The sequence below is a fragment of the Nansenia antarctica genome (genome assembly GCF_963989245.1).
Source record: "Nansenia antarctica genome assembly, chromosome: 8".
NCBI classification, from domain to species: domain Eukaryota; kingdom Metazoa; phylum Chordata; class Actinopteri; order Argentiniformes; family Microstomatidae; genus Nansenia; species Nansenia antarctica.
The window spans coordinates 12,304,083-12,327,768 of NC_137678.1; the positions used below are offsets into that span (position 1 = coordinate 12,304,083).

At 46.4% G+C, this 23,686-nt stretch overlaps 1 protein-coding gene across 1 annotated transcript in view; it reads right to left on the minus strand.

Annotated features, from left to right (window-relative positions):
• Positions 1–7,107: 7,107 nt before the first annotated feature.
• The window catches only part of LOC308163261 (ubiquitin carboxyl-terminal hydrolase 7-like), a gene marked incomplete at its 3' end in the record, with an annotated part of 35,306 nt that continues 18,727 nt past the window's right edge, over positions 7,108–23,686 (minus strand). Inside the window, exons 12-25 of the mRNA XM_080537444.1 lie at positions 23,551–23,656; positions 22,555–22,647; positions 22,348–22,415; positions 22,115–22,215; positions 20,573–20,726; positions 20,350–20,417; positions 20,006–20,108; positions 19,752–19,829; positions 19,337–19,437; positions 14,322–14,418; positions 10,821–10,940; positions 10,625–10,696; positions 7,737–7,827; positions 7,108–7,208 (exon numbers count right to left, since the gene is read on the minus strand). Of these exons, the coding sequence (XP_080393570.1) occupies positions 7,108–7,208; positions 7,737–7,827; positions 10,625–10,696; positions 10,821–10,940; positions 14,322–14,418; positions 19,337–19,437; positions 19,752–19,829; positions 20,006–20,108; positions 20,350–20,417; positions 20,573–20,726; positions 22,115–22,215; positions 22,348–22,415; positions 22,555–22,647; positions 23,551–23,656 (1,353 nt within the window). The remainder of the gene's footprint in view (positions 7,209–7,736; positions 7,828–10,624; positions 10,697–10,820; positions 10,941–14,321; positions 14,419–19,336; positions 19,438–19,751; positions 19,830–20,005; positions 20,109–20,349; positions 20,418–20,572; positions 20,727–22,114; positions 22,216–22,347; positions 22,416–22,554; positions 22,648–23,550; positions 23,657–23,686) is intronic.

The window sequence follows — 23,686 nt, forward strand, 5'->3', positions numbered from 1 at the left end:
GGGTGCTGATGAGGCACTGTCAGCTCCAAATAGCACCTAGAGCAGTACTGGAACCAGTACAAGGGTGTACCAGGACCACCATCAGGTTGTATTGCTGTCATCTTTATTGTCTTTATTGTGTTGTTGCATCATAACTGTGCCTAAGATTCTCTTTTGGCAGGACCTGTGACCATCCGGATGCAGAACGATGCAAATATAACACTAAATTTATGGACAGAGTGTACGCCGATAATATGCAAGGAATTTTTCCTGGATACATGGTGTACAGGTTTTTGCCCTTGCTTGCTTGCTTTGTGCCGGTGGTCCTTGGCCTCCCCTTGGGGACCGCTGGGTACTGGTAGGCAAACTGGCTAGTAGTCGCTCTATTGGTAGAGGGCTGCAAGGGAATTTTTTCCTGGCTACATAGTATACAGGTTTTTACTTTTGCCTGCTCGCGGCTCTGTCAGTATTGATTGATTGACTGATTGACTGAACATTTTCATTGTGTGAAGCGCATTGAGTTGCATCTTGTAAGAAATGCGCTATACAAATAAAATTTGATTTGATTTGATTTGATTCCTTCAAAATACAGAACTAGGAAGTAAACAACTATTATCTGGAAAGACCAGAAGACTGAGTTGTTTCGGATAACTTTACTGTCAAGTAATGTTTCAGGTAAGATTTGCACGTCATACTAATTCATATCACATATTAATGAACAAGTCCATGTCATGTTGTGTCAATACAAACATGTTCTATATGCTATTTTAGTGAAAAATCCGAACTAACGTCACCCGCGATTGTGAAGCTAATTAATTAACAAGCTAGTTATCTAACTTTAAAGGGTACAATAGCTAAGTTACCAATGTAAACCATGTCTATTCTCAATTATTTCAGTAATAATTGTGCCAAATTGGGACCAGTAACATTAACTTGTGTGCAAGCATGTTTTTGATATTGTCAATCGTCTCACTTTTACGAGGTGAGCTGGTAAGACAAAACCCAGACTAAGTGTATCTTCACTTGCCTTGCCTATAATTGACGAGACTAGACAAAGATTCAAGTGTTAGAGAACATTTATAACACTAGTGTTTTCGCAGTGCAAACACAGACACATGTCTGTACATGGTAGGTTGTTAGATTTGCATGTGCATCTCCCTTTCACACATTTAGTTTTTTTGCAGGAGCAGTATACAAGCTCTAAAACTGCGACTGGGGCTGGGGGAAGTGACATCCAGTCAATCTCAAAGAAATCTCCCTCTATCTTCCAGCCATGGCTCATTGGCGGAGGGATGTCTGGCTGGCTCTCAAGGGACCTCCTGTATATGGCTGCCTGGTAGTTTGCCCGCTGAGTATGTTTGTGCAAGGCATCCTTATTTGGTGGTAGACTTCGGTCATTGCACTTCCCACTCTTAAACATTTGACACCTAGCTAAATGTACATCCCTACAGCCTTTGTGGTCGTAGAGGTCGCATGTAAATGCCTCAATTTCCTCATAAAGCTCTGTTGGCAGTTGAAAAGCTGTTCCCAACTTTTGGAAAGTAGCACAATGCTCTTTGTTGGACAGGAGTGTTTTTACGGCCTTCACTTTTCCATTGCCGTGCAGTGCACTCACTGTATCACAGCCGGTGAAACAGTGAAATCCAATTAGCGCATCAGACTTCATCTCCAAGATGGCTGTGTATTCTCTGTACGTGTATGGTGCGTTTGTTTGTCCCTTTCCCTGTGTGGAAGTACAGGTTTGCTCCTATTTCCTTACAGAAAGCGATAGCCAGTACAAACACATCTGTGTCAGGACTGCTGATCACAACATGTGAGCTATACTGTGAGGCATGTGCACAGTGAAGCAACAGCCGGGTGTCTGCCTCCTCCTGTTTTGAGAACAGTGTGAGCAGTGGTAAAACCTCAAGTTCTGTGCCACTGCTGTTGACTCTGATCACATGACACTCAGACCCATGTCCAACAATCAAAGTGATGTCTTGAATTTGGTCTTTCCTGGACTTGGACCATGTCTCAAAAAGAAACTGTTGTAGGTTTTCTTTGTTTTGGCCACAAGCTGAATATATTGTTGTCAACTGACATCCTTTTGTTGCTCGTCGACCTCGTTCTGCGTTCTTTATACTCAGTGTTTTGTAGGTGTCAGGGACAAAATGCACCACTTTAGATTTACTCACTTTGGCTGCATTGATCAGGTACATTAGTGCACTGTTGGCAAATCTTCCAAATGTATCTTGGGGTTTCATAGCCTGTACTAGTGCCATTGCATCCCACACCCAGGTTGAGCCATCAGGGATTTCAACTGTGGCTGGTGGATTTACTGATCCTTCTAGAAAGTGCATTAATTTGGCTCAGTTTTCACAAGAGAGCCATCTATGTTCGCAATTGCTGCAGGAAAGGGTCCCAGACTATAGACCAGCATTTCCCCAATGTCTATCTTCCTCACTGTTCCCACAACAATAGTAAAAGTAGTAATGCTTCCAAAGTTATAGCCTAGTTTATTTAAAACTCTCATAATCTGTTTACCCAGGTAACCCCAGATGCTCAGCCCTGGACTGCACTGCACATCTTCTGGACCTGACCTGGCAGGGCTGACACTGACCCATTGATGCCTTGTTCATATCTTGTTCATGTCATATCTTAGCTTGTTTATATCATATTGTTAATAATGTTCATGTCATATCTTAGCTTGTTTATATCATCTTGTTCTTATAAATAACTTATATTGCTATAAAAAACCTGCAGCCTCCTGTACTGATTTTTCCCTTCTCTTGTGGGCTCTTTCAATGTTTCGTATGTTGGCATAGGCCTACTGCATATACATTAGGGATGCAACCTCAGCAAATATGTTCAAGTCAAGACTAAAAACGCATCTTTTTAATATTGCCTTTAAATGACTAAATAATTAAATTAAGATTATAAAAACCCATGCTTTTAATATTGCATTTAAGTTACAAAATAATTAAATTAAGATTATATAATGATTAAAGCACTTTGAGCGGCAACGTTTGCAGGAAAAGCGCTATACAAATAAAGTTATTATTATTATTATATAGCATTGTCTTACAGCCCTTTCTGCAATTTTACTTTCTGCAGTGTGAAGATTCACCCACTGTAGAGAACAATGTACACATTTGGTCCATTTTGCATCTGAAAATGCTATAATATTGTCCGTTCGGTTTGTTAAATGCATACAACACTCCATAATTCATCACATCTCTTTATTTCCCCGCGGTTGCTAGGGTTAACATCCAGTCAGTTGCTAGGGTTAACAGCCAGTGTTTACATTTCGGGGTCCTAATGAAGCCGTACTCGAATTCTGATTGGTTTATCAACTAGAGCGACCAGCGATGTCCCTGAGCAGACAGACGATTAAAAAATAAGTTTGTGAAAATCTCCGACATAAATACAGCTGCCAACAAATTGTTATAGACTTAAGAGAATTACTTAATATCGTATGTAAGAGATCGTTTACTCTGTAGATGGAAAAAGATAAACTTCGCGATAAACGCGTTCGGCCCACCACCTAGTTGGGATGTCCTGACTTTGACTTCATTGAAGTTGAGATTTAAAATGGTTGCGGTAAGAGTTACGGTTAGTGTTATGTAAGGGTTATAGTTATAGGCCCAATCCCAATACACACTTTGGCCCTTTGGCCCACACTTTGGCCCTTTGGCCCTCAATAACGATGAATTGAGAATCAAGGACCCCAATTGAAATAAGCCAGTGGCTTTCTTGGGTTTTTATCCTGTTAGTTGACCTTGTATGTAATATGTACTTTCATGTACCTACTTCTGCAAATCTTCTAATAAAGTTTTCAATCAATCAAAAATCAATCAAGGGTTATAGTTATAGGCCCAATCCCAATACACACTTTGGCCCTCCATTTTAGCCATACCCCTCAGTTTTGCGCGTTCATGTGTAGGGTAGGGGTGTCCCAATTTTTCTTTAAAAGAAAGCATAAAACACACCTTTTTAGCCTATTTCTTGTTTTATTGTGTTGTATTTTATATTTATTCATTCTCATGTTATTTAAGTTTGAACTCCTTTTAACACCTAGGTCATGTTCTCACATGAAAGTCCGAATCATGACCAGGAGCAAGTGGATGAGATTGCAACATTGTTGCATTTATTATTTATCTGATTTGCGTTCTCACAGCCCTTTATGTAAACGAAGTAACACACGCAATAGAAGCAACAGGGGTGGTAGTTGATTGGTCCGAACATTTTAAAATTGCCCATTCGTCCCGCTCTTATCCAGATCAACACGCATGCGCTGTTGTTTTCCTATGGACAGCCTCACGCATAATTTCTAATCGGAGCGAAACCACCCTTTTCAAGCGGAGCATCCGTCGGCTGTTTGCTCCGGGAGCGACGCAGAGCAAAGCGAATTTTATCCTAAACTCCGATTCCAAGTGAAGCAAATGTTCTAATGAGAACACACCCTTCTCTTGTTTTTTTTATGTCCAGCACTTGGAGTTGCATTCGATGTATGTGCTATATACAGTTTGATTGATTGGTTTTCAGTAGGTCCTGTCACCTACAGAAAGCAGCTGAGAATCTTTCGGCAATAATATTACTATACTAACTAGACTACTGATTGGGTGAGACACACGGGATCAGACTACACAAATTCATCCAGATTTTGACATCATTTTGTCGTCGCTGACAAATTTCCAGCGTTGTGTGCGAATATGAACGTCGGGCACGACGAACGGTCGTCTTTACCCGTTGAAGTGTGACAATCAATATCCGCGACCTGGCCGGACTGGGACTTCCCACAACACGCAGACGAAAAGTCTAGCATGTGAGAATTGTTTGTATTTTCTCGCCTAGTTTGACAACTCCTGTGTTCCTTGAAGGTGACTAATAATAGGATGCCGAGTGCTCTCTGGTGCACACTGGACATGGCGAAGAGAAAAAGGGATGCTGCTGTCAGGTGCAACAGCGTCACCTCAAGTTCTCTTTGAAGGAGAGACGACCCGAAGGCTACAACTGTCTTCTTCGTGACACCCAGGAATGGGTCCACATTGGGGGGGGTGTTTCGGAACACAAGACCACCGGAATCACACAGCGTTTCCTTAGCCATGATTAACAATTTACTAAATGTTCCCCTCCCCGACAACCTATGAGGTCGAGCAAGGTCGTGAAAGACAGCATACGATGATTGGTCAGGCCATACTTGCCACACTCCCGGCCAAGACACGGCAAGAACTTATGGCACTATGATTGCCTAATCTGAGTTGATGACAATCGTGAAACACAAAAAATATTGTGTCGTCTGATCCCGGTTTCTGACCCGAACACCATTGACAACACGACTGGGTCAAAACCGAAAACTAACCTTAACTTGCTGAGAATGCTACAGCTAGTTATAGCTATATTATGTACACACTATATATATCAAAAGGAAACGAAATATACACACTAAGTGATATACAGTTCCGTCCTCCCCCTCAAGAAGTCTACCATAGAGATGCTAATTATTTTAGGGGAGGGCGCCCTCTAGTGTTGCTATGAGGCTACTCAGATGGATTAGCGGCGAAGGTGTTTTTATAGAACATTTTATTCAACATACATTTTCCAGCAAAAAGGCAATATACAGGAATAGTTGTCGTACACTGCTGCTACACAGGGGACTTTTTAGACTGGAAAAGATCAAATTAAGGTGTGATTTCTCCATATCATCTTCGCTGCACTTAAAGACAAAAACGATGCAATTAGTTAAAAGGAAAAACAAGAGAAAACAAATAATAAACAGAACAATCTGGATGGAAAGTCAGGAACCCCCAAAAAATAAAAACTACACACAAGGAATATGAACACCAGTATCCTTCTGCACCCAACAAAATGTCTATGTGTTTTTAATTTTACATGTTCATATTTTTAAATATACAATTTCAAATATTGTCTTTACAAAGCCAACTATGAGCTATATGGGGAGCATTCCTTTTGTGCTTGAAAAAACAAACATAATAAAAGGGCTGAAAGTGTTTTTTTATAATGCTGGTTTTATCTATATATCCTCAAACCAGTGTGGACTGCGGCTTACTACCAAGCACAGCACAGTAAATTTAATCCAAGCCACTGGAGGGCGATAGAGTCACCATCAATAACCCTCAGGGAGAGAGGGAGGGGAGGAAGAGAGGGGACCAAACAGGGAGAAAAAAGAGGAGAGGAGGGGTGTTGGGGAGAGTAACCCAAAAAAACGAGTCTGGAGTGAGAGGGGGAGGTGGATTAGGTACGCAAATCAAAACTACAACCAAAGTTTACATTTACCAGTCCTGAGAAATGTAAAACCTCTGATATTAAGTGCCAAGGTGCAGATGAAGTACAGACGATTTCTTTCTTTTTTTGTATTTATTCTAAACAAATGCTGTGGATTTTTATTTTATTATACAAGATTTGCAGAAAAAGACAAAAACTGAATTTTCCTCCAACCAAACTAAGTGAGAAAGAATTGTGTAAACATAGAAATTGTTTTTGACTAGTTGCACTAAAGGGGGGACCAGGATATATGACAACCACATCAGGGCAACTAGCAAGCCTCAGCCACTTGCAACTGGGTTTCTCTTTTAAAAAGGACCACGCTCCTTTTTTTTCTGCAAAATGGCGACTTCTCTCTCCATCGCATCATCATCATCATCATCATCCCACTCACTCACTACGCAGCAGTCGAAACAACTGTTATTAAAAACAAACCCCCACAAAAAGTAAAAAAAAAAGTCTAGAAGTTCATACTCCAGACGAAAAAACAAAAACAATAGGCAGTCAACAGTTAGAGAAGCCAAAAAACCGAACAGCCTCAAATAGTAGGGGGTGGGGAGTGGGGGTTGGGGGGGAGTGGGAGGAGGGGGGACTAGCGTCTCCATCAGCAGCAGATCCGGGTTGCTGACGATACATGGTGCCTGTGTAGCCAGACTAGCCGGGGTGTTTAAAGGTGGTGCACACACACACGCACACTCACACTCACGCACACACGCTCACACACACTCACGCTCACACACACAGGGTTGGTTACAGTCCGTGGTTATGGTCGGTTAGAGAAGAGGAGGAGAAAGAGGAGGAGGAGGAGGAGGAGGAGGAGGAGGAGGAGGAGGAAGGGTGGTTGGGTGTGAGTGAGGGGGCTGCTCAGTTGTGGATCTTGATGGCCGTGTCGCGGCCTCTCTTTGGAGCTGTGTTAAAGTGGTCCAGCCCTAACCAGGGCCTTGGGTGGGACACTGGGTGGTTACCTGGAGGCAAGGCAAGTTTATTTGTATAGCACATTTCATACAACAGCACAATTTAACAACAATTCAAAGTGCTTTACATACAGCATTCAAAAAAAATACATCAAGAGGAGAATAGTACACAGATTAAAACATTTAAATAATTAGAAAAAGATTAGAATAGATTCTATAATATATATGGTAGCCATGGACCCATGGTACCATCTTAAAGCCATCTAAAGTGCTTTAAGGGGAGCCCTGGTTTGGTAAGGGAGTGTGTAAAAGGGTGTTTTTGGACATATCGTCACTCAACAAAAAGAAAGATCGCACATCTTCCGATCAGGAGGCACGCGACACAAAGGCTGATATGACATATTTTCTGTCAGTTGTCAGATGAGGGCAGTGTCGATCGACAAAGCATAAATTAACTTTAACCCTGTATTTTAGTTGTTTTTTTACCAACGACCATCGAACATTCCGAGCACGAGAAAGAGAGGGAACAGGTGGAAAGACTAATGGGAAAGGAAAGGATGGAAAGAGAGAGAGATGTACCTGGCTGTGGCTCGAAGTCTTTCAGGTTGACCTCATACTCGTCCTCAGTGATGTACTGATGCCGGCCCATCATCACGATCGCAAACTTGAACTGGAGGAGAACCAACACACACCAACAGCCATCAGCGAAACACACCAACAGCCATCAGCAACACCCACCAGCAATACACACCAACACCCACCACCAAATCAAATCAAATCAAATCAAATTTTATTTGTATAGCGCATTTCTTACAAGATGCAACTCAATGCGCTTCACATAATGAACATTCTCAGTCAATCAATCAATCAATACTGACAGAGCCGCAAGCAGGCAAAAGTAAAAACCTGTACACTATGTAGCCAGGAAAATTCCCTTGCAGCCCTCTAGCCTCTACACATAGAGCGACTACTAGCCAGTAGTCACCCAACCACCAACACCCACCACAACACCCACCACCAACACCCATGAGCAACACACAGCAACACCCACCACCATCCATCACCAACCACCATCCATCACCAACACACAGCAACATCCATCACCAACACACATCAACATCCATCACCAACACACAGCAACATCCATCACAGGCACACAGCAACATCCATCACCAACACACCCACCACCAACACACAGCAACATCCATCACCAACACACAGCAACATCCATCACCAACACACCCACCACCAACACACACCACCATCCATTAGCAACTCACAGCAACACCAAAACCCACCAGCAACAAACACCAACACCCATCACCAATAGACAAAATATCGATACAGTGATTATCGTATCGTGGCCTCTCTTTTTTTTCTTATCTCATCTTAACTCTCATACACGTGTCGTATTCCCACGCAGTCGTCTGGAACGATTATTATTTCAAAACAAGGCCTCCCTTAAACTCCCCGAGCGCTACGACTATTACCAATTTTATCACTGGGTTTATTTGTAAGGACCTTCGCCTGTACAGTGTTGTGGAAAACTAAGGTTTCTGTCGAATGCTTCTAACACTAGAACCACTTTATGCAATACCAGTTAACCTCATAGGAGCCAACGGACCCCCATGGGGATCCGAAGTGATATAAAGAGTTTACCTCGATCAATTCTCTTCATCGATATCACATTTTATTCACAACTTTGCATGCTATACGATGCCACCATTTTTTTCCCGAGACGGTAAACACGGCCTAAGTCACATCCAGTTTTCTCCAACTGGAGAATGTGTCATGTCCGGTTTCAACGCCAAATTTCCATACCATTGGTCGGCCAACCCAAAAAAATCCCCCCCCCCAAAATAAAAATAAAATAAAATCTGATACATGAGAAAGGTCAAAGGTCAAAGATGGTGCCAAAATATCTCCAAATGGCCTAAACATACCTGTACTAAAACAGGTACAAAGTTGCATTTGCTCACATTACTAGCATCGACTTTGGCACAAGTACTAATAAGACCCTGGAGTACTGATTCCTAGATGATTTGGACTTCGTTATCAGGTTTCCAAGGTGATATTCACTGTAAAAGCTGTTGTTTTTTTAGGCGGAGACTGAATTTGAGATGTTTTATAATGTTCTAGCTCTATTTGCTCTGACACAGTAACATACGTAGATTTGGATTCTGACACTTCTACAGCCACCCCACAGGTGTTAGCTTTCATTTGATAACAATATCATTATGAAGGCCCTTGTGATTGTGGAGATATTCTATATTCACTGTGGGCATGTCATTTCGAGCAGAAAACCCGAAAAATGAGGTGGATAAGATCTGGTTAACACAGATACCGTGATGTATCGTTGAGGAATTGTCTTACAATGTATCGATTATCGCAGAATTAATGTACCGCGATACTATCGGTATGGAGGGCAAAATATGCTACGGTTATCGATACGTGAGTTACCTTGCGATTCCCACCCCTAATCACCAACACACACCAAAACCCATCACCAACACACAGCAATACCACACACACACACACATCAGCAACACACACCTCGAACCATCACAGACCCACAACAATCACCAACACACAACAACAACAACAACAACCGCATACAAGGCTAATAAGATCATCGCAGACCCCCAACAGACCCCCAACATCCGCTCTCCACAGAATACGAAGTTCTCCCCCTAGGTAGAAGGCTTCGCATGCCAAGATGTAATTATAAGCTCTTAAAATTATCATTTGTCCCATTCTCCATTAAACTAATCAATTCGCTCAAGCAGAAACGATGATTAGGACATGATCACCAGCACCTGCACTTTATCTTAGACACCACTTGAAGGGCCATGTGCAATATTCGAAAACACCACTTGAAGGGTTATGTGCAATATATATTTATACCAAATGATGCCATGTCCAGGTGGAAACTGCTGCCAATGTCACTCAATGTTTGCTGCTGTCCTGTTGTTTACTTTGCCTGCTGTATGTTGTATGTATCGTCTCTGTTGCACTTGAAGCATGAAAGTACCATGCCCAAGACAAGTTTCCCCTCGGGGACATTAAAGTATAATCAATCAATCAATCAATACTTCAACCACCATCAACAGAACACACGTACACACCATCAACAGCACACACCAACTCCCATTAGGACAGCGCCACAGCAATATAGAGACTCGCATACAAGGAGGAGGAGGAGGTCAAATAATAAAAAAATATTCACAAATATCTAATACGTGCGTCGTGCACCAATAAAAGCGAGAGTCTGTACAGGTGTTTTTATGAGGTGTGAGAGACATTTACATTTTAGGCATTTAGCAGACGCCTTATTCCAATCAATACATTTGACTAAGCAAGTGAATCATCAATCCACCAGTCGTTACAGGAAGAGTAATCTAGCTCAGGCCCAGGGCCATTGGCAGTCTCAGTGATAAAACATATAGATTATTATGAGAGACGCTGACCTTCTCAAACTCCTTCTCCTGGATGTCTAACATGCTCTGGATCCTCCTCATCACGTCTCGGAACGGCTCGCCCTGAGACACAGACGAGAAACGAACGAGAAATGAGTGATGCAGCCATCGAACACTGTCATTTAAAGAACATGCCTCAAACACATTCTCCTTTCTCTCTATGTCTCACACACACACAAACACACACCTGTCTGATCTTCAGCAGGAAGGGGATTCCGAAGGTTTCGAAGTACACCTTGTGGAAATGTGCGACAGGAATCAGCATCTCGTTGTCTTTGTCCAGATCCACCTGGTCCAGGGGCACCTCCTACAGGGAGGGAGAGGGAAGGTTAGTCTATACTGGTCCAGGGGCACCTCCTACAGGGAGGGAGAGGGATGGTTAGTCTATACTTAGAGAGACAGACAGTAGTACTGGCTTTTAGACATGGATAGAGAAGCGGGGGAGGGGGGGGGCAAGGAGGAACGAGGAAGGGAAAGTGAAAGGAGGGGAAGAGGAAGGGTGAGGTAAGAGTATGAGGTGTGTCTGTGGTGTGAGAGGTGTGTGTGTGGTGTGAGAGAGGAGTGTGGTGTGAGAGGTGTGTGTGTGGTGTGAGAGGTGTGTGTGTGGTGTGAGAGGTGTGTGTGTGGTGTGAGAGGTGTGTATGTGGTGTGAGAGGTGTGTGTGTGGTGTGAGAGGTGTGTGTGGTGTGAGAGGTGTGTGTGTGGTGTGTGTGGTGTGAGAGGTGTGAGAGAGGTGTGTGTGTGGTGTGTGTGGTGTGAGAGGTGTATGTGGTGTGAGAGGTGTGAGAGAGGTGTGAGAGGTGTGTGTGGTGTGAGAGGTGTGTGTGTGGTGTGAGAGGTGTGTGTGTGGTGTGAGAGGTGTGTGTGTGGTGTGAGAGGTGTGAGAGAGGTGTGAGAGAGGTGTGTGTGTGGTGTGAGAGGTGTGAGAGAGGTGTGTGTGTGGTGTGAGAGGTGTGAGAGAGGTGTGAGAGGTGTGTGTGGTGTGAGAGGTGTGTGTGTGGTGTGAGAGGTGTGTGTGTGGTGTGAGAGGTGTGAGAGAGGTGTGAGAGGTGTGTGTGGTGTGAGAGGTGTGTGTGTGGTGTGAGAGAGGTGTGTGTGTGGTGTGAGAGGTGTGTATGTGGTGTGAGAGGTGTGTGTGTGGTGTGAGAGAGGTGTGTGTGGTGTGAGAGGTGTGTGTGTGGTGTGAGAGGTGTGTGTGGTGTGAGAGGTGTGTGTGGTGTGAGAGGTGTGTGTGTGGTGTGAGAGGTGTGTGTGTGTGGTGAGAGGTGTGTGTGTGTGTGGTGTGAGAGGTGTGTGTGTGGTGTGAGAGGTGTGTGTGTGGTGTGAGAGGTGTGTGTGTGTGTGTGTGTGTGTGTGGGTGGTGTGTGTGTGTGTGTGTGTGGTGTGAGAGGTGTGTGTGTGTGTGGTGTGAGAGGTGTGTGTGGTGTGAGAGGTGTGTGTGTGTGGTGTGAGAGAGGTGTGTGTGTGGTGTGAGAGAGGTGTGTGTGTGGTGTGTGTGTGTGGTGTGAGAGGTGTGTGTGTGGTGTGAGAGGTGTGTGTGTGGTGTGAGAGGTGTGTGTGTGGTGTCACTAACCCGGCTTAGAGAAAGTGACAAAATAGGGAGACAAGTCGAGGGTAAAGGTAAATTATTATTTTATTAACAACTAAAGCAAAATAAGTAATTTAGAAATTACCAGCTGGTAACAGATGAGGCAGAGCACCACCGATCAAACTGTAACGTCAAATCACGGACAAAATCAACATGAGATTGCTCGTTACGCCGCTTTGCAGTTCTAAAACGTTGGCGGTACGCTTCCGGAACCAATCGATAAGCACGCAAGATTGCAGCTTTAACTAAGGAATAGTCCCTACAGTCAGCCCTACTTAGAGCAGAGTAGGCCTCCTGGGCTCCACCCGTAATCACGCTCTGTAGGAGCAAGATGCGGTCTGAATCAGACCAATGTCTAACCTCAGCCACTCGCTCAAATAGTAAAAAAAAAGAGTCAAGGTCTCGCTCATTGAACTTAGGCACAAGCTTTAGGTTATTAGAAATATCAAAATGGGGACCCACACGTTCCCTAGCGGGGTCGGGATCATAGAGAGAAAAACCCCCGACATTTTTACCCTCTTTAATTAACTTAAGATGCTCGTATTGAAATTCTAATTTAGCACGTTTTGTATCCTGACACATTTTTTCAATCTCCAATTGAACAGTTTTCTCATGTTCTTGCTGCAACAACAACAACTCCTTCTGTTGGTCAAAAGTCAAATGACTACTCACGGGAGTTGGGACAAGCGTAAGGGTTAGAGATTCCTCCAGGATACCAGCTTGAATCAGATTGTCCATCACGATCGTTCTTAAAGTCTCCTTGAGACGGCTAACAGTTTTACTTATTTCAATGTTATGGAGATCCGCGATTTTCAAAAGTTGGTCCTTACTACATCTCTCTAACAACTCCACTGATGGTTTCAGCATGAACTCTTCGACAATAGAAGCCATGATTAATGTGCACGTAACTACTATAACAATGCCTCCCCACCTGTTGAAGCACACAAAACAGTAGCAGTCGCAGTCGCACCGAGCGCAGCAATGGAGATATTCAACGGAGCTTCCCCAAATCCTAGATAGCTCAACCCTAGTCTTCGTAGTCTTCGTGGTGGGTAATTACGCACTTAATACCGCTAACACGGAACAAGTAACCAGCACGCTGGCGCACTCCCCCGTGCTACGGCGATGCCCCCGAGACCACTGCTCTAGCCACGGTTACCACACACAAAAAAAACAACAACAAAAAAAACAACAACGCACTCCCCAAAGGAAATACGCCGCTATGCCTAACATGGGGTAGAAGGCATCAGCTCCTAAATCTCTCCTAGGTGTCCCAACAGATAGTAGAGCAAATGGCGTCTCTAGCCTGGGCAAGTGTCTGGAGACAAACCGTAGTCCTCTCTCTCCCCCAGCACACAAACGAACATAAATAACTGTTGGCACAAATCACAACAGAAAGGTAACTAAGATGCCACAGCATCAACAAAACCATACCCAACTTATCTCCCAAATGTTTAGCGCTTAACAAAGAACCTACCAAAGAACCAACGAACCAACGAACCAACCAATTTAACAAAGAACCTACCAAAGAACCAACGAACCAACCAATTTAACAAAGAACCTACCAAAGAATCCCAAATCACTGAAATTATCAACCAGTGAAACAAAGAGCACTAACCAAACTACAACAAAAGGTCCTACAACAACTAAATCCGACGGCCGAGCCCCCATTTGTCACTAACCCGGCTCAGAGCAAGTGACAAAATAGGGAGACAAGTCGAGGGTAAAGGTAAATGATTATTTTATTAATAACTAAAGCAAAATAAGTAATTTAGAAATGGGATGTGATAGTCAGTTTTATCAGTTGTGTAGGGTGTGGGTGAGTGATCTGTATGTGGAATGTTGTAAGGGTGAAACAAAGGAACAAAAGGTTGCCACTAACAGAAAAGTCAAAAAAGGATATCCTGTGGAGAGAGAGAGAGAGAGGGACTGATCCCCAATGCACAACCTAAATAGGCACAGGTGTGCTACATCAGCCAATCAGGCCTCCTCTCCCCACTGCCATCCTGCAACACAATCAGAACAAGACAGCAGTGGAGGGAGGAGACCGTAACAGTGGTGTGAGAGGTGTGTGTGTGGTGTGAGAGGTGTGTGTGTTACCTCTATTTTGTACGTCCGGTTTGAACTAGGTAACCATTTTAGCAGCTCATCTTCCTGGTGCACTCCGATGATTCTATAGCTTAATATTTCTAACAGCCTGAGAGAGAGAGGGGGATGGAGAGAGAGAGAGGGGGGGGGGGGGGGAGAGGAGAGAGAAAGAGAGGGGGGGGAGAGAGAGGGAGAGAGAGAGAGGAGTGAATCTAATTAGTTTGTGGCATAATCTTTATTTCTCTTCCACATTAAATATGTTTGAAATGTAAATCTGTATGTAGACAGAAATGCAATTACTTGCCCCTAGTGGCTTTCAAAGTATTCATTCCCTTTTTATTGTTACGGAAAATGTCGCCCTAGAAGTAGTACTGGAAGGCAGCGTTGTTGTATGTTGCATATGCAATGTTTGCAGGAAAAGTGCTATACAAATAAAAGTTATTATAATTATTATTATTATTATTATTATATATTTGCTATGCTACTGCATGTGTCTAATAAGCCCACAAGGGGCGGGGGATTTCACGTCTCTCAGGGGTTTATGACAAAGATCGTTAGAATTAGAAGATGATTGAGTGGCTCCAAGTACAGCGATAGCCGCTGTCCACCGTGGAAACTAGCAAAGTACCCACTGCAGACATCCTCATTATTATTCACCAGGGGAGAGTACACACACACACACACACACACACACCCACACACACACACACACTTTTCCTGTGCAGCGATTGAGACCCCAGCCATTACACAGCTGAAGCTACAACCAATAAGGTTCGCAATGAGTAAAGCACAACATGTCCACAGCCCAGAGGAGCAGGCCAGGCCTTATTTTCCCACAGAAATGCTCTCTGGCTCCTCCCGTCTCTGTGTTTACCACTAGACACATACACAGGAAAATGAATGAATGAATGGTCTTTATTGTCATTAATATAGTACAGGTACCATACAACGAAATTTGGGAGGGGGGGCTCCCCTGGCGCTAGGAAAAAAATACTAAAAACAAGAAGGGAAAAGAGCTGGTTTACATAAATAAAGGCTATGTACACTATCCACTATACCAGCGGTTCCCAACCTATGGGCCGCGGCCCACTGGTGGTCCGCGAGAGTACTGCAAGTGGGCCGCCAAATCATGGGCAAAAATGTATTTGTTTTATTGACGTTTTTTTGTTACAAAAACTTTTTAATTTTAAAAAGATAAAAAATCTTGCATTGAACAGCCTTGATCATATTGTGTGTGGTGTGCGCCGATATTTCCATCCGAAAAGAAGAAGCTCGCTTCTTGATTGGCTACATTCCATCCCGGACTCGCGAACAGGGTTGCCAGATGGGATCGATATTTTCCACCCTAACCACAGTCTAAAACCGCTAATTCCACCAAAAAACCCCGAGCCCATCTGGCAACCCTAGTCGGGAGTCGGTAGTTGCCCACACACATAAGGATGTTTGGTCGTAAATATTGAACACATACAACATTTACGATCTTGGTATTTGATCACCTGCTATATAAAACATCGCCGCTCGGCTTTAATGGTTTAACCGCTATTTAATTTTTTTTTAATTGCCACGCTCCCTCTAGTTTTTGGTGAAATTACGTAGTTCTTTTGAGCGCTCGTGCGCGTTTCATGCGCGTGCACGCAGGGAAAAAAAACACTCGCGCTTCGCACGCTGCTGAGTGGGCCGCGAATACTGGACAGATTTGTAAAGTGGGCCGTGACTCCAAAAAGGTTGGGAACCGCTGCACTATACTATACTATACAAATAAAACACTGTGCTGTACTCTATGCTATGCTATAAATATCCTAACATTTCCTATTCTGAACCTTATGTACCCGAGGGTTGTCATATTGCACATAGTATTATTGCACATTCATTTAAAGTGTCGCAGTTTGCAGGTTTGAAATGTTCACAGTTGTGTTTCGGTATTGCACTTGATTACAATCTAGTAGCTGCCATCAAATTGTCTAGATTGTCCAGGGCCTAGAACCTAGGTCTTTGCTGTGTTCAGGGCCTGAATGGCCCTAGGGTAGAAGCTGAGCTTCAGTCTATTTGTCCTTGCGGACATGGTCCTGAACCGCCTGCCCGAGGGCAGCCGAACAAAGTGTTCGTTCCCAGGGTGGGATGGGTCTCTGGAGATCTTGGAGGCCTTCCTGAGGCAGCGTGTGTTGTACAGCTCTTCCAGAGAGGGGAGGGGGGCGCCGATGATCTTCTGGGCCGATCTCACGACTCTCTGTAGCGCTTTCCTTTCTGCGGCTGTGCAGCTGGAGAACCACACGCAGATGCAGTAGGTGAGGATGCTCTCCACTGTGCAGCGGTAGAAGGTCACAAGCAGCTCCTGTTTGAGGTGGTATTTCCTGAGGACTCTCAGGAAGTAGAGCCGCTGTTGTGCCTTCTTGATGATGGCTGCTGTGTTGGTCTTCCAGGACAGGTCATCCTGTATGTGCACCTCCAGGAATCGGAGGGTTGAGACTCTCTCCACGCTCCCTCCATCGACGAGCAGGGGCTGGACCTCAGATTTTTTCCTCCTGAAGTCCACGATGATTTCCTGGGTCTTTGACTGGTTCAGCAGCAGGTTGTTAACCTTGCACAGCTTGCCCAGCTGCTCCACCTCATCCCTGTACGCCGCCTCGTCCCCCCCCAAGATGCAGCCCACCACGGTGGTGTCGTCTGCAAACTTTATGATGGAGTTGCTGGGGTGGACGGGTGTGAAGTCGTAGGTGTAGAGGTTGTAGAGGATGGGGCTTAGCACGCAGCCCTGGGGGGACCCAGTGCTGAGTCTGAGGGCTGTGGAGGTGTGGGAGCCCACCCGCACCCTCTGGGGGCGGTCAGACAGGAAGTCCTTGATCCATGCACAGATGGAGTGTGATAGTCCCAGGTCTAGTAGTTTGGTCACTAGCCTGTCTGGAAGGATGGTGTTGAAGGCAGAGCTGAAGTCCACAAAGAGCAGTCTCACGTAGCTGTTCCCCCTCTCCAGGTGGGATAGAGTGGAGTGGAGAGTCGTCGCGATGGCGTCCTCTGTGGTCCTGTGGGCTCTGTAGGCGAACTGGAATGGATCCAGGTTGGGCGGGAGGCGTGTGACTATGTGGGCCCGGACCAGTTTCTCGAAGCACTTCATGATGATTGGTGTGAGTGCCACCGAGCGGTAGTCGTTTAGGCAGCTCACCGTGCTTTTCTTCGGGACTGGGATGATTGTTGAGGTTTTCAGGCAGGGTGGGATGGTGGCCTGGGACAGGGACTGGTTGAAGATGTTGGTGAAAACCCCGGCCAGCTGGTCGGAGCAGTCCCTCAGCACCCGTCCCAGGACGCCATCCGGCCCTGAGGCTTTTCTGGGGTCTACCGCCTTCAGGGTGTGCTCTGTGAGGGTGAGGCTGCTGAGAGCTGGAGAGAGTGGTGTTTGTGTTGTGGTTACCTCCGTTCGCCCCTCGTCGAACCGGGCATAGAAGGAGTTCAGCTCTTCCGCCAGCAGGGGGTCGTCCTCCGCGGCTGTGAGCCTGTTGGCTCTGAAGTTTGCCATGTGCTGAACCCCCTGCCACACCCGCCTGGAGTCGTTGCTCAGGAAGCATTCCTCAATCTTCTCTCTGTGGTCTGCCTTGGCCTCCCGGATGCCACGGTTTAGGTTAGCCCTGGTGGTGCTGTACAGCAGTGTGTCCTTCGCTGAGTAGGCGTTGTCCCTCTCATTGAGCAGTTTTCGGACCTTCTCAGTCATCCATGGCTTCGTGTTGGGGTAGACCCGGACACGTTTGTCCACGGTGGCTGAGTTGGTGCAGTTCACTATGTGGTTCATAACCGACGACGTGAACTGTTCCAGGTCCTCATGCTCATATTCCTGCCATGAGGTGTCATTCAGGCAGATCTGCAGTGGAGCGGACCCTGCTGGCCAGGTTCTGACAGTCTTAGTGGTGATGGGAGCACTTTTCCTCATGGGAGTGTAGGCTGGGATCAGGAGGATGTACACGTGGTCAGACATGCCTAGATGAGCTAGCGGTCTAGCTTTGTAAGCAAGCTTGATGTTGGTGTATACCTTGTCCAGTGTGTTATCTCCTCTTGTTGCACATTTAACATGCTGATAGAACTTGGGTAGTACTACCTTCAGGTCAGCATGATTGAAATCCCCCGCGATGATGTGTACTGCTTGAGGATCTGCGCTCTGTCCACCACTGATGACGTCATGTAGTCGGGCTAACGCTAAGCTAGCATCTGCGCTTGGTGCAATGTAAACAGCTGTTATGTACACCGTGTTGAATTCCCTCGGGAGGTATGTGGGTCGGCATTTAACAGTCAAGTATTCCAGGTCTGGGGAGCAGTGGCTACTTACAGTTTTTGTGTTCAAGCACCAGCTGTCCTTCGTAGATATGATCAGGCCGCCTCCGCGCGTCTTCTCGCTAAGCAATGTTCTGTCGGCACGGTATAAAGTGCGGCCTTGTAGCGCGACCGATAATGGAAGCGCTGAGCCAGGTTTCTGTGAGAATAATCACACAGCTATCCCCCACGGTGTTGTTGGAAGCAACCTGCAGTCTCAGTTCGTCCATCTTGTTAGCTAGGGATCTTACGTTGGAGAGGAATATACTCGGCAAAGCTGGTTTATCCGGGCTTCTCCTTAGCCTAGCTAGCAGGCCTCCCCTGCGGCCTCAGCGTTGCTTACGGTCTCGACGCCGTCGTTTGCGTCTCAGGGTTGGGACTGTGTACCATTGTTCTCCCGGTGACCGAGCAATGTCGTGTGGGATCCTTTGTTGCTTCAGGAACTCCGCTGTTACTGTCTTCTCGTTTTGCGCACCAACTTCTAGTAAGTCTAGTCTGCTGTAGGTACTATTTACACAACAGTTCCCTATAAGTACTAAAATAAAAATGTACATACAAATGTACTTAAAAACGCTAAAAAGCACCAACGTCGGGAGCTCTCCCAGCCTCGCGTGCGAACGCGCCGCCATCTTGGAACTAGTTGATATCTTATCAGGTAAGAGAGTCAGACAGACGCATGCGTGGATACATACACACACACACACACACACACACACACACACACGCCTTACCGGAGCTTCTCTGAGCCTTTGTCGGAGAGCTCCACAGCTTTTTTACATTCGTCCAGCAGGTCGCGCACACAGCCATGCTTGTCTGGGTAGAGTGTGATCTCCTAGGGGAGAGGAAACATGGTTGGTGGCTCTGTCCCAAACCAAACACCGTCGCCGCACGTAGCCAGTCTCTATACATGGCTCTGACCAGGACTAGGGGCTAGGGGACCGTTTGAGCAGGGGGAGGCTGGTGGGGGTAGAGGTCGGAGGACGGGCTCATTGTAATGCACGGAACGGAATGAAGGACGGTATCAAACCAAAGTGTGATGATACAATGACCCGTGTCCTCCGATGACTACCTCCACCAGCCTACCTGACATTTAAGACATAGCTAGCAATAAACACTTAGCATTAGTTCATTGTGCGTGTATATTACCTCCTCTCTAAACTGGCTGTTGAGCCATATGGACTTGAAACTCCTCCTCTTCTCAAATTCTGTGATCTTCATCTTCAGCTGGAGGTGGGTGGAGAGAAAACAATGATCAGAAAACACTAAAAAGCGTGAGCACACATTCAGTTTCCCCAACGACCATCCCCACGCAGGTTCCCAACAATTACAGACACAGACACAGACACACACACACACACACACACACACACACACACACACACACACACACACACACACACCTGTTGGTAGTAGAATTTCTTGGGCTGGTGTGGTTTGAAGAACTGCAGCAGGTCTCTGAAAATGTCTTCATAGTTGTGTCTGAGAGGGTCCCCTGGCCTGTCTCTGTACCTGCCCAGAGAGGACAGGAGAGGGGGAGGAGAGAAGAGAGGGAGGAGAAAGGAGAGAGGGGGGGGGGGACAGAGGAGAGGCAGGGGAGGAGGGTAAAGTAGAGGCGAGAGAGGAAGGGGGAGATAGGAGAGAGGGGGACAGGTTACTCAAGATGTCAACAAGGGCGAGTGTGACGTAAAGAGTGTATTTGAGCGCGTGTGTGTGTGTGTGTGCACGTGTGCGACGGGATTCCTACTCCTGGGACGTGAAGAACTGGAGGAGCATGGGGTCTGTGTTCAACCTCTGGGCCACTGTCTTCGCCACCTGACAGAGAAACCACAACAACATTACAGGTACACTCACCTACACTACAGGTACGTTCACAATTAACAACGTACATTGGAATAACAACAACGTGCTCTCCGGTCTTTTTAGTTTAGTACGCAATCAGGCCGGTTTGACCTCCTCCTCCTCCTGACCTGGAAGTAGTTCATGAAGTTGGAAAGTGTGACCACGAAGCCGGGGTCGTTGTGGATGGTCTTGTCACAGAAGATGACGTCCACTCTGTGGTACAGGTCTCTGAAGTAGTCCTTGGCTGTGGGCAGCTCACTGCTGTCGTTCTCTGGGCCGTCCCTGGAGAGGAGAGGAGAAGAGGAGAAGAGAAGAGGGGGAGGAGAGGAGAGGGGGAGAGGAGAGGAGGAGAAGAGAAGAGGAGGAGGAGAGGGGGAGAGGAGAGGAGGAGAAGAGAAGAGGGGGAGGAGAGGAGAGGGGGAGAGGAGAGGAGAAGAGAAGAGAAGAGGGGGAGGAGAGGAGAGGGGGAGAGGAGAGGAGGAGAAGAGAAGAGAAGAGGGGGAGGAGAGGAGAGGGGGAGAGGAGAGGAGGAGAAGAGAAGAGGAGGAGGAGAGGGGGAGAGGAGAGGAGGAGAAGAGAAGAGGGGGAGGAGAGGAGAGGGGGAGAGGAGAGGAGAAGAGAAGAGAAGAGGGGGAGGAGAGGAGAGGGGGAGAGGAGAGGAGGAGAAGAGAAGAGAAGAGGGGGAGGAGAGGAGAGGGGGAGAGGAGAGGAGGAGAAGAGAAGAGAAGAGGGGGAGGAGAGGAGAGGAGAGGGGGAGAGGAGAGGAGGAGAAGAGAAGAGGAGGAGGAGAGGAGAGGGGGAGAGGAGAGGAGGAGAAGAGAAGAGAAAAGGGGGAGGAGAGGAGAGGAGAGGGGGAGAGGAGAGGAGAGGAGGAGAAGAGAAGAGGGGGAGGAGAGGAGAGGAGAGGGGGAGAGGAGAGGAGAGGAGGAGAAGAGAAGAGGGGGAGGAGAGGAGAGGGGGAGAGGAGAGGAGAAGAGAAAAGAGGGGGAGGAGAGGAGAGGAGAGGGGGAGAGGAGAGGAGGAGAAGAGAAGAGGGGGAGGAGAGGAGAGGAGAGGGGGAGAGGAGAGGAGAGGAGGAGAAGAGAAGAGGGGGAGGAGAGGAGAGGAGAGGGGGAGAAGAGAGGAGAGGAGGAGAAGAGAAGAGGGGGAGGAGAGGAGAGGAGAGGGGGAGAGGAGAGGAGGAGAAGAGAAGAGGGGGAGGAGAGGAGAGGAGGAGAAGAGGGGAGGGGAGAGGAGGAGAAGAGAAGAGGGGGATGAGAGGGGAAGGAGAGGAGGAGAGGAGAGGAGGAGAAGAGGGGAGGGGAGAGGAGGAGAAGAGAAGAGGGGGATGAGAGGGGAAGGAGAGGAGGGGAGGGGAGAGGAGAGGAGAGGAGAGGAGAGGAGAGGAGAGGAGAGGAGAGGAGAGGAGGAGAAGAGGGGGATGAGAGAGGAGAGGAGAGGAGGGGAGGAGAGGAGAGGAGGAGAAGAGAGGAGAGGGGGAGAGGAGAGGAGGAGAAGAGAAGAGGGGGATGAGAGGGGAAGGAGAGGAGGGGAGAGGAGAGGAGGGAGGGAGGAATACAGGGGGTTTAGGGTTAGACATCATCATACTGAGTTCTCACAGCGAAATTAGACAAGCAAGAATAAGAACCATTCATTCGAGGGGGGGGTGGGGAGGATAGGGAATTCCTTACTTCTGGAACACGATGATGTCACCGTCCATGAGCTCGTCCAGAGTTTCTTCCAGAGACACGTCGTAGTCCTGTATCCGCTCCGTTAAATTCGGTTTCACTTCCTGGAACAGGGAGACATGGGAAATGTAGACTCAGCTGTCATGAAGGGTATGAGTAAAGGAGGAGTGTGTCCTCATCTTAGTTAGGGCAGTTAAAGAGAGAGAGTGAGTGTGTGTGTGTGTGTGTATTCTCACCTCATAGAGGATAAGGCTAGTCTCCTGTTGAAACCCTGCTCTCTCGCACATGACGGGCAACAGGTCTCCTGTTTTGAGAGAAATGAATTTTTTTTAATAAATCACACTCCAGACTTTAAACACACATTAATAACAGGGCTAATGTTACTCAACACACGCGCAGACAGACACACGCACGCACGCACACACACACACACACACACTTACGTATTTTACAGGATATAGGTGTGTAGATGTGTCCACAACAATTTAAGCTTCTGGTTTTTGGATCGTACATCTTCAAGAACAACATGACGTCGTCTGAAAGCCAGGAGACAGATGGAGGTCAGAAAGAGGTCAGACATGAATTTACCAACCAAGGATTAACAACCCAATGAAGAAGACATCTAGAGCAAACATTTAACACAAGGTTCCTACCACATTTTCTCAAACTGCTCTGTAAATCTGTGGGTGTATGTTGTGGAATTACACGACGATGTAGTAGCATGATGTGCGTGAAGACCGTTGTCAAACAGAAAATAGGCTCACACTGCAGTACACAACGCAGCAACACGGACCTGTGTAAATAATCAGTCTCAAAAAGAAAACACTGAATACAATTCTGAACTCCTCTGGGACGTATATGTGACCCTGTCTGGTCAATTGGTCCGCAAGTTGGCATCCGATTTAATGTTTAGACTTTTCTTTCCAAAATTGTGAATACATTTCAGGGTTGATGAAAATCAATGACGCACTCGTTAGTCAACTAACACAGCTTGTTTTGTGAACCTGCTAACAATGTAAAGTACTGTTGCAGTTAACTAGGTAGCAATGGGGATTACTCACCGACTCCATCGCAGTATTTTGGCTTGACTAGCGAGTGTGTGTTGTGATTTACGACAACGTTGAAATGTATTTCCGTGTTTCATAATAAAAGTCAGAACATTTTGATTTAGTTGCCGACTAAAGGCTCAAACGACCAGACTGTCACATATGGCATAGGTTTGGAATTCCAGACTGTGTCAATTGTTTTTTGTTTGAGCTTCTTCCATACTTTTCCATGGTCTGGAAATTGTCAATATTTTAATCCATACATTTCCATGCCTCCATATGAACCCGGTGAATAACCTCCCTCTTTGTCTAGAGGAGCTAATTGACAACTGGAACAGGACCAAGTCCGTGTCCCATCCTTCATCATAACATCCTGTTCAGGCAGAGACTCACGGTCTTTGTGGAACTTGGGTAACGTGGCCCCGCTGGCGGCCATCTCTGGGTCCACCGTCTCCAGGAATATTGTCCAGGGGTTCTTGTTGTCACTCAAGTCTATCATCTGCACAGAACACACACACACCTTTTTACC